The sequence below is a fragment of the Ochotona curzoniae genome, unplaced genomic scaffold, assembly GCF_017591425.1.
Source record: "Ochotona curzoniae isolate NIBS_2020 unplaced genomic scaffold, NIBS_Ocur_1.0 contig_1274, whole genome shotgun sequence".
Classification (NCBI taxonomy): domain Eukaryota; kingdom Metazoa; phylum Chordata; class Mammalia; order Lagomorpha; family Ochotonidae; genus Ochotona; species Ochotona curzoniae.
Window position 1 is genome coordinate 36,488,561 of NW_024465023.1, and position 16,542 is coordinate 36,505,102.

Here is a 16,542-nt window from a genome sequence, read left to right on the forward strand (position 1 = left end):
CTGGATACATGAGACAGAGCTGTTTTTTTTTTTTTTAATTGCCGTCACCTATTTTGATAAGTGGTAGAACACAATTGAAGCTGAGTAGGTTTCTCAATGTGCTTCTTGTCATTAAAACTGAGGAGACTAAGGACTTTTCATTTGTACTATCTCTTTCAATGTGACTTTGTAGTGTTTCTACTGATATAATTCATTCAAAAAGTTTATGTGGTTTCTCAGAGTATCAGTATGGTTAGTTCTACTTGATAAAATGATCAATTACACCTCTTTAAAGATATAACATACTATAATTTAGTTACTTGCAGAGAAGACAGAGTACAATGGCTTTTATTTTTCTCCTTTTAAATAGTCTTAAACTTAGCCTCATCTGCACAACCTGTCTTTTTGATGGTGTCCTGGAATAAATCTTGGCTTAGAATTTACTCCTGTATTTAAACATACTTTGCTATCACAGAAGTTAACAATTTCAGTTTTTGTTTAACAATTAATTCTTCCCTCAAGTATATGTCTCCTCTTTTTTAAGATTGATTCATTATTTTTATTGGAAAGTCAGCTCTACAGAGAGGAGAGACAGACAAAAAGATCTTCCATCTGCTGGCTCACTCCCCAAGTGGCCGCAATGAGCATCAATCTGAGCTGATCCATAGCCAGGAGGCAGTAGTCTCTTCTGGGTCTCCCACATGGGTTCAGGGTCCCAAGGCTTTGAACCATCCTTAACTGCTTTCTAGGCCATAAGAAGGGAGATGGATGGGAAGTGGAGCAACTGGAACAAGAACTGGTGCCTATATGGCATCCTGGCAGATGCAAGGCAAGGATTTTAGCCACTAGGCTATCGCTCTAGGCCAATAGGTCTCCTCTTGATTTGATAAGAAGAAACATGAAGAAAGCAAATGGTACCTATTAATGGCTTATGTGGAAGCAAGTGTAGACAGATCACTGTATTTGTTTGACATATTTTATATATTCCACTTAGCTGCAGGCAATTTTGATGTGAAACTTTCTGCCACTGCAAAAGAAGAAGCTTTCACTTTTCAATAAGATGCTGATATTGTTTAAAAAGGCAAAACAGATATGCAAAATGGGAAGAGAAGAAAAAAATCTTACAGAAAAATTCTTATGATATGAACCAAAATTCAGCAGTTGTTTTTAAATCCATTTTTACTCTCAACTACTCTAGCACAGCAGAACCTGTTCAGAATCAAACTGATAGCAAAGGTTTTGAATTAAATTACAAACTAAGGCAAACTTTAAAACTATGAAATGAAAACAAATAACTCGTCCTGGTTTCTTCAAATGTTTACTCTATTTAGTTGAAAAGCAACGTGACACAGAAGGATAGGCAGAGAAAAGAAGAAATGTTCCATTTGCTGGTTCACTCCCTTTGTGACCACAGCAGTTGAGACTGGCCCAGGCCCAGCTTAGAACTCCATTTGTATCTCCCACATGGGTGCCGCCATCCTAGATACTTCCTGAATTCCCGAGTGCATAGGCGGGAACTGATCAGAAGCAGAGCAGCTCTCTTCTGACACTCTGATATGGGATACTGCTATGACAGGCAAGTAATTTAACAGCCTGCCTCACAACTCTGGTCCTGTGGTCAAACGCAATCATGGAGTTTTAATTAGTAGATTTTATTGCTTGGAAATGGTTTACATGCCTGTTTTCTCATGCAGGATGGCAAAGACTACATCCCCCTCAGTGGCACTGATGGAATGCCCACCTTTATGAATCTGGATCCAGTGCAAGAGACCATGAGCAATGATACCACCTTGGAAGACAGGTGAGATTCCGTAGCTTCTCTTTTTTAGCTGTTATTCCAGATCATCTATCAAGTGCCAAGATTCCATTCTCACTTCTCTGTTGTTCTTTTATGAAGGCTTTAGAGCGGCAGACACCATTATAGGATCTTTGAAACCAAGCATCTAAGATTCAGGCAATAGGAAGGGACTAACACTTTTATGCTTGTGTGTTATTCAGCCTTGTCTAATTCACCTTCATTTCGTCTTTTGCAATGGACCCTGCAAATGTCCAGTGAACCATATAGAGTATTTACAACTGAACACTTGAGCTGATATTCACACCCAGTCTTTTTTTTTTTTTAAAAATGTATTTATTTATTTGAAAAACTCAGTTACAAGGAGAGAGGGATAAAGAAGAGGAAGAGAAAGAGAAAGGAAAAATAGGAGAGACAGAAGAGAAAGGAGGGAGTAATAGAGGAAAGAAGAGAGGGGGGAGGAAGAGAGAGAGAATGGATGCTTCATCTGATGGTTCACTGCCCAGATGGCTCCAACCGCCAGGGCTGACCCATGCTGAACCAAGGAGTTAGGAGCTTCATTCTGTACTCACACTTTTGTGTCAGGAGCCTAACTAAGCACTTGCACTGCTGTCCCCAGGCCATTAAAGGGAGCTGGATTAGAAGTGGAGCAGCATTCAATGTCTATGGGATGGTGGCATTGCAGGTGGCAGCTTTATTATCTGCACCACATGGTCAGCCAAATATACACAGTCTTGTAATTCTCAATTGAGGTTTCTTTCTCTTTTCACTTCTGTAAAAGGTGTTTGAGTAAAGAAAATTGAGCTCTGCCTTAGGAATCAGAAGAGCTAACATAAACATAGGCGAGTCACTTTCCCTTTATGAATCTTCGTTTTCCCATGAAACCGGTAGGGTAAGTTAAGAACAGTCACTCTGCTCAGTAGCACAAACAGCCCCTGTGATGTCTTTATCCCATATAGGCACAGTTTCATTCCCTGATTGCTTAATTTCTGATCCAGCAGCCAGCTGGTGTGCCTAGAAGAGCAGTGAAAGATATCACAAGTACTTGAATCCTTGACACCCACGTGAAAGACTCAGCTTTGGCATGTTACAGCTCTGACTGTTATAGCCATTTAGGAAGAGAACCAATGGATGGAAGATCTCTAGCTCTATCCACTTCTGTATAATTCTGCCTTTAATAAATAATTGTGAAAAAGAAGAACTCCTAATTTTAGACAATATTCTTCCCGGTTTTCATATACAGAAATTCGGACCATAATACCTGGTGGTGATATGCTGACAGTAACGTAATTCTTAACTGGTACCTTGAGGATTCAAGATTAGCAGTCATGAAACTGTCATATGCCCAAGGTCACTTTGCCTTTAATATCACTAATAACTAAATTTTCACAAACTTGTCATAGACATTGTCAGATGATTTTCCACAGGGTTAACATGTGCTCTGCTTCAAAGCAAAGTTGTAGGCTAAAATCACTATAAATTTGAAAATGACTGCCACACAAAGAGGGAGCAATACTAAAAGGGAGAGAAGACATACTAAGCTAATTTTTGAAATCTATTTACAACAAGGCCATCATAGTCAGTAAAAATTAGTGCATATTTTTAAATAAATCTCAAATGTCTCACCACATAAAATGGTGTGCAATAAGATACAGTAATTGCTTAATATAATCAATCCAAATATATTGTGCTTTATAAAGGTATATAATTAAAATTTTCTGAGAATAGATTGATGTTTTATGTTTGAAATAAGTTTTATTGCATATTTTTGGGGCTTATGGACTGATGCTATGGTATACATATAGATAATAAAATGGTTACAGTGAAGAACATCAATATATACCTCTATAATCTCACATAGTGAGTATTTTCTTCCTGTGTGACAATAGTCAAAATCTACTTATTTAAATTAAAACCATGCTATAATCTTAGTAACACTGATGTTGAAGATTAGATCTCTAGACTTTGTGTCCATCATGTGTCTTCCCATATACCCTCTGCACTGCACCTTAGTTATAGACTTTACTATCACAGTGTGTTTGCCTTTCGCATATTTCGCATATTTTAAGGTTTATAACACAATACTTACACTTCTGCATCTGGCTGATTCCATTTAGTATAATGTTCTGCAACTTCATCCATGTTGCAGCAGAAAGACGAATTTCCATATTTTCTTAAGGCTGAAATTTTATCTATGTACCTATTTATCCATATATACCAAATCTATTATACATATGTTTATTTATTTGAAATAAATTTATTTATTTCATTATTTGAAATATATATATATATAAATGATAAATAAATCATGGAAAGTTAGTCATGGAAAATTAGCATTTTTTAAGTCATGGAAAATTAGTATTGTCTTCTTTGAACTTCAAAAATAATTTTAATTGTAAGTGTCTATGTAGTACAATGTGATAGTGTATTCAACATGTGCAGGTCAAATCATGTTAGTTTCAGGTTACTTGAATATTTAGAGGTAAACATTCCTTTTCAATCTGATTAGCAATAATTATTTTTCTTTATGGGATACAATGTGACATTTTGACAAATGCATATAATGTGTGTTATATCATTCAATGTAATTATAATTTTGCTTTGCTTGTCATTTCTTTGTGATGGGAGTCTCTGAATTCCTCTTTTCTAGTTGTCTAGGAAACATATAACAGATTGCTGTGAAATATATTTACCTCCACTGTGGTATATAACACTAGGAGCTTACTCTTGTCTATATTTTGGTACTTTTGTCCAGCCTTAACTTACACTGCCTTCAATACTCCCATCCTCTAGTTGTATGTTTTAGATTGAGTTTTTCTTTTTTTTTTTAATCTTCCGTATATGAAAGGAAATATATGGAATTTGTTTCACTGTGTCTCTTATTTCATTAGTATAATGTCCTACAGTGCCTTCCATTTTGTGAACTCACTCTTGTTGGGTGAGGAGCCACTTTCTAGTCTCCACTCCAGCCAAATGGAGAAGCCAGCTGAAGAGCTGAAGAGCGCATAGCGTTGGAGTCTTGTCCACACCTCCAGAGACCAGTATCAGGGAACTTGATCCAACTTAATTGGATTATATGACAATTGTATAGGATTCGGGTTACTAAGCAAAAACAGTTAAGTAGGTGCTTGGCAAGGTACTTTCACCAATATGTGTACAAACAAGCAGTACAAACCAATAATCATAAAGGCCAAACTGCACAAGCAGAGGAGGACCATCCAGGCTGCTACAGTGACTGGGCAGAATAGGGTTAGTGTGCTAGCCACAGTTTCCTGGCTCACCAAGGCTGAGCCCAGCAGATCGGTGTGCAGAGACGCAGATTCCCTGAATATAGCAAAGTAGGCATTTTCACACCTAGTGGCCCAAACACATTTTGACATAATTTTTCTATGTCTGCATAATAATCCATTGTATATATATACGCCATATTTTCATCACACATTGATTTGATGATCAGCACATTGGTTCGTTCCATATCTTGGTTAGCATAAACAATGTTTCACTAAACACAGAAGAGCAGGGTCTCTTAGAAATAATGATTTCCTGCCTTTTGGCTATATATCTAATAGTGGAATCACTAGCTCATATGACCATTCTAATTTTAGTTTTCTAAAGAATCTCTGGAATAATTTCAACAGTGGCTTTACTAACTTATATTCCTGCCAAAGGTATTGTGTTTCCTTTTTTGCATCTTCATCAGCGTTTGTTGTTCTTTATCGTTTTCAAAATACCCATCCACTTAGCCATAGAAAGTAATGAAATCTTATCTTCTGAAATAAAATGGATGCAACTTTAAGATTTAGTGAAAAAAGACACACTATATTGTATCTTTCCTTATGAGTGAAAATATATTTTCTTATTAGTAAACCTGATGTCTTGTTAATTTGATTATTGTTTATAACCCTTATGTGTATGTCTGCACTCCAGTGGTCTTAATACTGTTTAATAATAGTAATGCACAACTTCATTACAAAAATAAAACAAAATAAATATTCATCTTAACAGGAGCAAAGTTATTATAATTATTTTGATTTGCCTTTTCCTGATGGTTACTGGCCCTGGTCATTTTATTATATATTCATTGGGTATTTATATTTCTTCTTTTGAGGAGTATCTATTCAGGATCTTTGCCCATTTCTTAACGAGATTGATTGTCTTTTGAGTTCCTGATGTATTCTGGATACTGATCCTGTTTTAGTTAAGTACCTTGAAAATATGTTCTCTTATTCTATCATTTTTTTCCATTCTATTGCTGGTTTCCTTTGCTGTGCAGGAACTTCTGAGTTTATATAATTCCATTTGTCTAGCTTTACATTTTCTTTTGTGGTATGTTCCGAGAGATCATTTCCTATACTAATGTCTTAAATTGTATTCCCTGTTTTTACTCTAGCAATTTGATAATTACAATATCTTATATTAAAGTTAGATATTTAATTCATGTTGAATGGTAGCAATTTATTTCATTTTTAAGCACATGTGTATATGGCTTTGCCAGTATCAGTTATTGAAAAGACAAATATTCTAAATATTTCTGCTAATGCTTTCAATTAAGACAGATGAAAGGGACATCACTGTTTTGCTAAAAAAAAAAATGGGGGAAAACAGTTTCAATTTTTCCCTATTGAGTATAATATTGGAACAGATGGGAACATTGCTGTATGCTAGAACATACTACCCACAGCAAAAGTTGAGTTGTGGGAAGCAAATTAGACTGTCCCTAGATTTCAGAAGGCAAGTGTGAATGGCATTGTGTTTATTAGTACCACCAACTGCAGTCTTAAAGCTGTTGGAAATATATACAGTGATCTCAGGTTTGTAAGGTTGTTTGTAAAGTGTAGTTCCTGATGGGCTTATTCACTATTAATCTTGAGCCCTGAGCTATAATACAGAGAAAAACTGCTTAAGTTTCACAAGGTGAGTTTGAGATTGTTCATTGAATGCCAAGTGTCCCGAACCATGAGACATGGAAAGGATGATTCTCCAAGTCCCACAGTATGAGCAAGTGTGACTATGGGGCTTTTGCACTGGCAACAGAGAGCCTTAAGTGATAAGACAAAAAAACAGAGATACTTCCTCAAGTCTTATGGATTGAGCAAATCTGATGCTAGAATGTGCACATTAGAAGCCAAGATCACTGAGCCAAGAGAAATGGAAGGAAACTTACCCAGATCCCACCGTTAACCTCAGGTTTTGTGCTTCTCAATCATGCATCTACAGTATGCTAAGGGGTCTGTTCTCTGTCCTGTGTGTATGTACTGGTATTAAGGGCTTCTGGTAAAATCTGAGGCTTCCTGTTGATACTGAGAGAGAATTGATTCAGGCATGCCTGGTGGCACAACAGGCTAATCCTCTGTTCTGCGGTTCCAGCATTCTACATGGGTTCTGGTTCATGTTGCAGCTCTTCTGCTTCCAATGCAATTCTGTGCTTATGGCTTGGGAAAGGAGCAGAGGACAACCCAAGTCTTGGGGTCATGTACCCTTGTGGGAGAACCAGAAGAAGCTCCTGGCTCCCAGCTTCAGATCAGCTCAGCTCTGGCTATTGTGACCATTTGGGAAGTGAACCAGCATTTGGGAGATCTCATATTCTCTCTCTCTGTCTCTCTCTTTCTCTCTCTCTCTCTCCTGGTCTGGGCAAACAGTAGAAGATGTCCTGGGTCCTGCAACCCTGTGGAAGGCCCACAGGACCACAAGAAGCTCTTGTCTCCCAGCTTTGAATTTTTTGACCAATGCAGCCATTTCAGGCATGATTCAGCAGATGGAAGACCTTCTCTCTCTATCTCCATAAAAATCTTCCTTTCAAACAAATAGGTCGATAGATAAATAGATCAATTGGTATGGTGTTCTGCTGTGTGGGTGAGCATGGTGCCATAATAGTTGAGCTTCAGGGATAAAAACACATACAGACTATTGACCATTAAAGCAGCATGAGTTCAAGCAGTAACTGATTTTAAGGTGGCACTTTGTAGTAAAATTTTGGGCCATGGGTGTCATGCTTCCCTACAGAATGTGGACTCCTTGCAGTAGTACATTTTTATCACCCTCTTAATAGTCTCCGTGCCTAAAAAGACCAGGGTTATCTGAGAATGTAGACTGTAGGACTTTGTGATGATGTTAGGAACCTGTTGGGGAGTTCTTGCTTATTTATCTTCTTCAAGAAGAAAGAGGTCCACTCTGCTTGCAAGCTGAATTTATCTGAGGAAACTGGGTGGTACAGGAAACTTGCCTCCTTCCCTTCTCCATGTGGTTTTACTTTCTGTGATCTACAGGATTTCTGTACTTCTGTACTCTCCTTTATTATGGTAAAACCTGTCTTTATTGTATTAAGTTACTGATTTATTGTTTTAATCCTCCTTCTGTGGTGAGGACAGGCATTGGCCCATATCCAAAGTTGTATGTGATTGTGATTTTTTAATTCCAGATACATGTTAGTAAAAATAGGTTCTAAAAATTGTAATGTTAAAAGTAAAGTTCAAATATATATATATATATATATTTTTTTTTTAATTTCTCTCCATAACAGCACTGAGTCCCAGAAGGATCCACTGATTGGATTGCTTGGTGAGATGCAAGTGACAAAGAAACAGGATGAAGCTGCTGTTGTGGTTAGTTTTTTTTGATCTCTCCATGACTCCGAGTTAAACAATATCTGTTGTTTCCTTTGGGAGACAATGGAATGGTCAACTGCATTCCCTATGGAAGTTACCTAATAGATAACCCTTACAGATATGCCAAAAACAAGACATAAACTAATTTTTTAAAAGTTGGGAAAGGGCTATTAAGAATGGTATAAAGGTCCTGAGAGAGTATGAAATCTAGCCACCCTTTTTTTTTTTTTTTTAGCCACCCTTTTAATATTTAGGAAATCCAAGGTCATGATTAATCATATGATTTACGGAAGATGATAGAGCTAACAGTAGGGATGTTGGAGCAAAAAAAAAAAAAATTCATGGTCATATGCAAAGCTTATTGCCTTTAGAAAACTGGTAAACATGTAAATTTCAAGGTTTATAATTTCCAAAGATCTCACATGGACATTCATTAATAAAAAGAGCCTGGAATAGTACTTTTCACACTCTAAAACTCAGTTGTTAGAATCAGTACTGAAAAGACTGCTGTTTCATCCAGACCGATACTGCATTTAGAATCCAGTCACTGGTCTTAAAAGCCTTCCAAAATGAGTGGAATTATACATAATCCTCACACCTTTGATTAAAGCTCACCACAAAAATAGTTTTCGCTTATGACTCCCATAATCATAATGAATAATTATGTCTCAAACACTAGTCGGTAAAGTCATTGGATGGCATAAATCTAGTAAATCATTGTAAGATGTCCTTGAAGTTCAATTAAAAAGACAAACCTAATTCCTTCTCATAGCACTCATTTAGTTCTGATTCTCCCTGAACAAGAATAGTATTTTCTATCCCAGGGGCATATATTTAATGAACCCTGTGCTAACCATGGACATGAAAATATTATTAGTACTAAGCCAGGTAGACAGAAAAATGGCAAAATAGAATAATTGAGCAGCACTGTAAACCATAAGATGAGCAGATATCTGTAGAACATTGTGCCCAACAACAGCAAAATACATATTCTTCTGGAGTAGATTTGGAACATTCTCTAAAATAGGCTTTCTATACACCCATAAAGCAGCCTGAGTAAGCGTAAAAATACTTGAAATAGGTCTGGCGCAGTGGCTCAATAGGCTAATCCTCTGCCTATGCCAGTTTACCATATGGACTGGGTTCTAGTTATGGCTGCTCCATTTCCAATCCAGCTCCCTGACAATGACTTGTGAAAGCAGCAGAGGATGGCTCAAGTCTAGGCCTCTGTATCAAGGTGGGAGACTCAGAAGAAGCTCCTCACGTCAGATCAACTCAGCTCTGGCTTAATGTGCTCATTTGGGGAGTAAACTACCTCTGTGTCTCTCTATTCTTTCTAAATGTGTGTTTCAAATAAATATAAATAAATAATACGTTTAAAATACTCGAGGGCCCAGCATGTTAGCCTACAGGCTAAAGTCCTCGTCTTCGGTGCATCGGGATCCCACATGGGTGACAGTTCTAATCCCAGATGTCCCGCTTCTTATCTGACTCCCTGCCTGTGGCCTGGGAGGGTAGTCAACAAAAGCCAAAAGCCTTAGGGACACTTTAGCCATGTGGGAGACCCAGAAGAGGCTCCAGGCTCCTGGCTTCAGATTGGCTCAGCTTCAGCTATTGAGCATGAGGATGTTTTTATCTTACACCACACAGATTATTTTATTTTAATTAAAAATCTCAACAAGATACTCAAAACAATGAAACGCTTGTGAATAATGAAGTTCACAGACCTTCTCAGAGCCACAAATTAATGTGACTAATATCAGATCCAGGTGGCTTTTAGTTCAGGCAAAGGATTTTATTAGTTAGGGAAGAGTCTGAGGGACCACTTCCTGGCACATGCCAGTGACCTGTAGTGCAGGGTACTTGTCATGGTGGGCTGACAAAAGGCTGAGTAGTTCCTGCAGGGCATTCCAGACATTCCTGAGGAGATAAGACCTGGAAGATAACCTCAGGCCAGAATCCTGCTCTGCCTAAAATATCATTCCAACTTTTGCTTTTGGTGCTGGTTGGTAGAGTTCGTTTCTGGCTGCTTTGAACTGAGTGTGGACGTTGTAGGAGGAAGTTTAGACTGGAGCATTATTAGAGTCTTGTGTTGGCCTAGGAAGAAATGGTTGAAAGATCAGTTAACAAAGGCATTATGATGCAAATGGATGTGAAAAGAGGAAACAAAAATAATATGTTGTTTGTGGCACAGAAAGCCAGGAACAATAACAACTGTAAATACTGTTTCCCATGTGAGGAGCAAGGATTCAAGTCCTTCAGCAATTATCTGCTGATTTCTACCTGTGTTTTAAAAGGGAGCTAAATCAGAAGCAATATAGCTGAGAGTTGAACCAGCACTCAGATATAGAATATGGGCATTCCAAGCAGTGGTTTAACTCAACTATTCTACAACACAGGTCCTTTAAGTTTCCCTTTAAGAAATAACACTGAAGTTGTACATATAAGTTCCACCAAAATACGATGACTTTGTGCACAGATAAAACTTTGGCAATAGGTATGCTTGTGTTACTGAAAGGAGGAAAGTAATTGACCTGAGAGTCTTCTTCATTTTAGATGCTTGGTTCTATGGACTAGACAACTAACATGTTTACATTGTGTTTTTCTTTTTTCTTTTTTCTTTTCTTTTTTTTTTTTTTTCTGTCCAGAGTATTGCAGGAGACTATGCCACTGTTCTGAACTGGGATAAAATCAGAAGACAAAAGTGCCTGGAAATCCATTCCTGGCCACATGGAATCATGGCCTTAGGGTGAGTATAGTAATTTGGGTTAGTCATCACGTGGTGTGTGTGTGTGTGTGTGTGTGTGTGTGTGTGTGTGGTTACGATTCATGGTGTCATTAAAAGCTACAATGATTGCCTAGGACATGTATTTGACCCTTTTTCCAGCTTTCTCTATATTCTTTCCCTAGATACATAATTAAATGATCAAATCTCCCTGCATACATAGGTGTTCAAACCTCTGCTTCTTTCATCTCCTTCTTCCTTCCTGATTCTCCCTCCTGTTGTCTCAACTTTTTAAATTGGTATGGTCATTCATTTCATCATTAAAAGCTTAAATTTCTGATATATAAACGTATCATACCATTATAAATGTAGCAAAAGGAAGAAAATAAAGTAATATAACAATTAAAATAGCGATGAAAATTCTGTTATTTGGAAGTAAAGATGCATGGTGTTTGCATTCATTACTTCCCATTATGCTAATTTCCCTTACAGCGTTTATGATTTTTGTTTTTTGGAAACGTGTGTGTGTTCTTTGTATTAGTTGTTGCTTATCAGAGAAAACATATTTGTCCTTTGAGGATTTGGTTTTGCTTTCCAGCTGTGTTCATTCTGTTACAATCGGTTAGACTTCATCCTTTTTATGGATGAGTAGTATTCGATGGAGTAAAACACCACATTTTCTTTATCCTTTCATTTGTTGATGGGCCTTTGGGTTGTCTCCATGTCTTAGCCATTGTGAATTGCATTACTATAAATATGGGGTTATAAGTACCTCTCGCACATGCAGATTTCATTTCATTCGTATATATTGTCATGGGTGATCATATTGTAAATCAATTTTCTATTCTCTGAGGATTCTCCACTACTGACTTCCAGAAGGGTTTCACTGGTTTATATTCCCATCAACAATGGGTTGTTAAGGTACCTTTTCCCCTACATCCTTGCCAGCAATTATTGTTGATTGAATTCTGTATATAAGTCGTTCTCACTGGAGTTAGAAAGAACCTCATTGTGGTTTTGATTTGCCATTTTCCTGATAGCTCAGGAACCTGAGCATTTTTTCATGTGTCTGTCAGCCCTTTGAATTTTATCATTTAAAAAATAACTGTGGGAACCGGCACAGTGGCCTGGTAGTTAAAGTCCTTGCCTTGCACTCGCCAGGATCCCATGTGGTCGCCGGTTCTAATTCCGCCGGTTCCCACTCAGCTCCCTACTTCTGGCTTGGGAAAGCAGTCGAGGATGGCCCAAAGCCTTGGATTCCTTTACCCATGTGGGAGACCTGGAGGAGGTCCCTGCTTTGAATTGGCGCAGCCCAGCTGTTGCAGTCACTTGTGGAGTGAATCATCGGATGGAGGATCTTCTCTGTCTCTCCTCCTCTCTGGATATCTGACCAATAAAAATAAATATCTTTAAAAAAAATCTGTGGTCACTCAGGATATGTGTAATCCTTAATGATGAGAGAAACATCATCCATAGATACTCCCCAGAATCCACAGCTCACATTACTATCATCTCCAAGCCCTGCTCTTTTTTTTTTTTTTAAGATTTATTTATTTATTGGAAAGTCAGATACACAGAGAGGAGGAGAGACAGAGAGGAAGATCTTCCATACGATGATTCACCCCCCAAGTAAGCGCAACAGCCGATGCTATGCCAATCCAAAGCCAGGATCCAGGAACTTCTTCCGGGTATCCCATGTGGGTGCAGGGTCCCAAGGCTTTGGGCCGTCCTCGACTGCTTTCCCAGGCCACAAGCAGGAAGCTGGATGGGAATTGGAGCTGCTGGGATTAGAACCGGCGGCCATATGGGATCCTGGTGCGTTCAAGGCAAGGACTTTAGCCACTAGGCCATGCCGTGGGACCCAAGCCCTGCTCTGTTACGATGAAGATTTATTTTATTTATCTGAGAGTTATGACAGGGAGGGGTAGGGAGACAACTGAAGATCTTTCACCATCTGCTTTACTTCCCTGCTGGCCATGATGGCCAGGGTAGAGCCAGGGAAAGTCAGGAGCCAGGGACTTTATCTGATCTCTCATGTGGGTGTGGGGGTACAAGAACTTGTGATATTCTGCCCTTTTTTTCCTATGCCATTAGAATGGAGCTGGATTGGAATTGGAGCAGCTTGGACTTGAACTGGTACCCATGTAACTTTGCTAATTTATTTAACCTTCAATGATCAGTAAATGAATCTACTTCTCACCATATCCCTTGCCAATATCTTCTCTCACCTGGACTCAAAAGTAGCCACATATTGGTCTTCCAGCTTCAATTTTTCCTTCCTTGTAACCCATTATCCTTGAAATAGCCACAGTGATTCTTTGCATAAAAGGACGAATTACGTCACTCAAAGTTCTAAAATAGAGAATGACTGCTTATATGAAAGTACAAAATCAAGATTATAGTAAAGCCCGCATGATCTTGTCATTGGAGTACTCAAAGTTCTCATCTCGTATATGGCTCAGGAGAAAATATCCACTATTTAGCCACCGGAATCATCCTGCTATCATTACTAACAACTAGGGAGGAGCAAGACAATGTTGAGCCAAAAACGTAAATTGCTCTTCTTAAATACACTTCTCTCCTATCAGACAAAATATTTATGTTGGCCCACCTTAAACGGATATATTCTTCTTATTATATATATATATATACATGTATATATATATGTGTGTGTATATATATATATATAATCATATATCTTAGTCCTTCTCTTAAAACTGTTATCCAGTGTATCTTCCACCTGTTCTTCCAATGCTAACATCTTTGAGATTTATAGCTAGTACTATGTCATTACTAAGGAAGTGACAATGTTATAATTAATGAGCTTGTTAACATTTTCCTGGTTATACAATTATGAAGATGTGTGTGTTTGTTTAGCTTTACACAGTTTTTTAATTAGGCACAACTATCTGTAATCACTACCACAGTTAATACAGAAAAATCTCCATGAGCCATTTGTTACTACTCCTTTATTAGAACAACTAAGGCCCATTGTAACCATGTAATCTATGGCAATTGCTAAGATGCTCTTTATAATTATGTTATACCACATAGGCTACCTAAATGATATCATGAAGTCTCTGTGCTCATGAGACTGACATTTTTTACCCAAATCCATTCCCTTGAGGTTATCCAAGTTGTTTCCCACATCTAAATTTCAATACTTTTTATTGTTAAATAGCATTACCTGGTATGAATGTAGAAGAGTTTCTTTTCCTTTCCTTCTTTCTTTTTCCCCTCCCATCCTCCCTGTTCACTTGCATGTTTTAAAATATCAGTCTTGGGCCCGGCGCGGTGGCACAGTGGTTAAGGTCCTCACCTTGCACGCCCAGGATCCCATATGGGCGCTGGTTCTAATCCCGGCAGCCCCGCTTCCCTTCCAGCTGCCTGCCTGTGGCCCGGGAAAGCAGTTGAGGATGGCCCAAAGACTTGGGACCCTGCACCCAAGCGGGAGACCCAGAAGAGGCTCCTGGCTTCGGATCGGCATAGTATCGGCCGTTGTGCTCACTTGGGGAGTGAATCATCGGATGGAAGATCTTGCTCTCTGTCTCTCCTCTCTGTATATCCACCTTTCCAATAAAAATAAAATAAATCTTAAAAAAAATATATCAGTCTTAAACTGTGTAAATTATTTTTTTAATGCTTCATAAAGTCTGTTTCTGGAGCTTTCAAAAATGTATTTGATTTATTTTGCTTTCTTAATGTTTTATTTTTCTGTCTTATTCTCTTTTTTTGAGATTTAATTTATTTTTATTGGAAAGTCAGACTTATAGAAAAGGAGAGACAGAAAGATCTTCCATCCACTTTTTTGTTCTTCAGCTGGCTGCAACAGCTAAAAAAGCTGAGCCAGCCCAAAGCTAAGAGCCAGAAGCTTCTCTGGATATTGTCCACAGGTACAAGTTCCCAAGGTTTTGGGCCATCTTCCATTGCTTTCCTGGGCCATAAGCTGGGAGCTGGATGAGAAGCGGAGCAATTGGGACACAATCTGGGGCCCATATGTGATGCTGACACTTGTGAGAAGAGGATTAGCCAATTGAGCAAATGTGTCAGGCCCTCTTTTTCATTCTTATTTATGATCTCACATCTTTGTTGATGTTCATAGTTTGAGCTCTTTATTTTATTAAATTATTGTCCTACATTTCCTTGTAACTCATTGAGTTTCCTTTGGATCATGATTTTGAGTTTCTCACTAGGCATCTCATTAATATCCTCAACTGTAGGCTCTATTCTTAGAAAGTTATTGTGCATCTCTGGAGGTATCATGTTAACTTGTTTTTTCATGTTTCATGTTATGCCTTGTTGCCTTTTGTGTGACTAGGGGATTCATTGTTTGTACCACTTTCATAAAGTGGTTTCTATAGTAGAAAACTTTCATGATAATTTCTTTTGGTTTTCTAGCATATTATCACTATTGCTTCTTCAGGAGCAATCAATGGCTTAGGGTATAGTGAGTTCAGCAACAAGGTAGGAAAACCTGTTCATACCCAAAAGCTGCATGGGGATTTAGTCTCTCTTCGTCCAAGGTGGTTAGTGGCCACACTGTGGTAGTTTGGAGATGTAGATAAAGATCATGATGAAGTTTTTCCTCAGGCGGTGCTGAGGCAATGTCTACTTTGGGCAGATCATCTAGAAATGGCAGCAAGAGTACCAAGGCTGTTGTCATATTTTTGTGTCATGGGGGAATACAATTCCCGTCATCGATGATGATCATGCTAGATTTGTGAACTAAGTGGGGCATATGTTTGGGACCTACTGAGGAAGTGATATAGACAAAAAGGCCTCTGGCAGCTTCAGGCAGGACTAGAATGGATACTTTGTGGACAAGTCCTCTAGCCGTGTAGAGGCGAAGACTGATGTCAGTGAGGTTAGTGAGGCAAGGAGGGCACTTTCAGGCCCAGAGCTGGTGTGAATTCATGTGTCCAGCAGTGGTGATGGCAGTTAGCATGAAGCTTGTGTTCTAGTACTTAGTTTTGCAATGGACACAGATGGCAGCCATGGGAGGGGGTGAAGTGCAGAAATATGGGCACATACCCATGGAGATAAGCACCTTGATTTCTCAGGTCTTGGAAGTAGCTACTGTGCTGCACTACCTCTATGTAGTGCAGGGTATTATGTGGATTTACAAGTGAACTGAGGTCACAAATGAACTGGTGAGCCATTTGTTTCTTGTTCATGAGGCTCTAGCTCTTTGTGATAATGTGATAGAATGGCTGCATGATCTAAATGTGAAAATAACCAGAGGCTTCTGTCCCCTAGAACAGTATGAATTACAACAATGGCTGTTCTCTTAACAGAGCTATGGTGCAGCAGTCTAGGCTCAGGTTTCAGAGCAGGAAATGTGAGGTTGTTCTCTGAAGCAAAATTATTAGGCAGATTTCAGGCAACCAGCTCTCTTAACTGGGTACAAGACCTGTGATGAATGTGGACCTGTCTTGTCT

The 16,542-nt window shown here is 38.6% G+C and overlaps 1 protein-coding gene across 1 annotated transcript in view; it reads left to right on the forward strand.

Moving 5' to 3' along the window:
- The window catches only part of LOC121170118 (vascular endothelial growth factor receptor kdr-like), a 72,744-nt gene that overhangs the window by 52,020 nt on the left and 4,182 nt on the right, over window positions 1-16,542 (forward strand). The window contains exon 19 of the mRNA XM_041001072.1: window positions 1,674-1,780. Within this exon, the coding sequence (XP_040857006.1) occupies window positions 1,674-1,780 (107 nt within the window). The remainder of the gene's footprint in view (window positions 1-1,673; window positions 1,781-16,542) is intronic.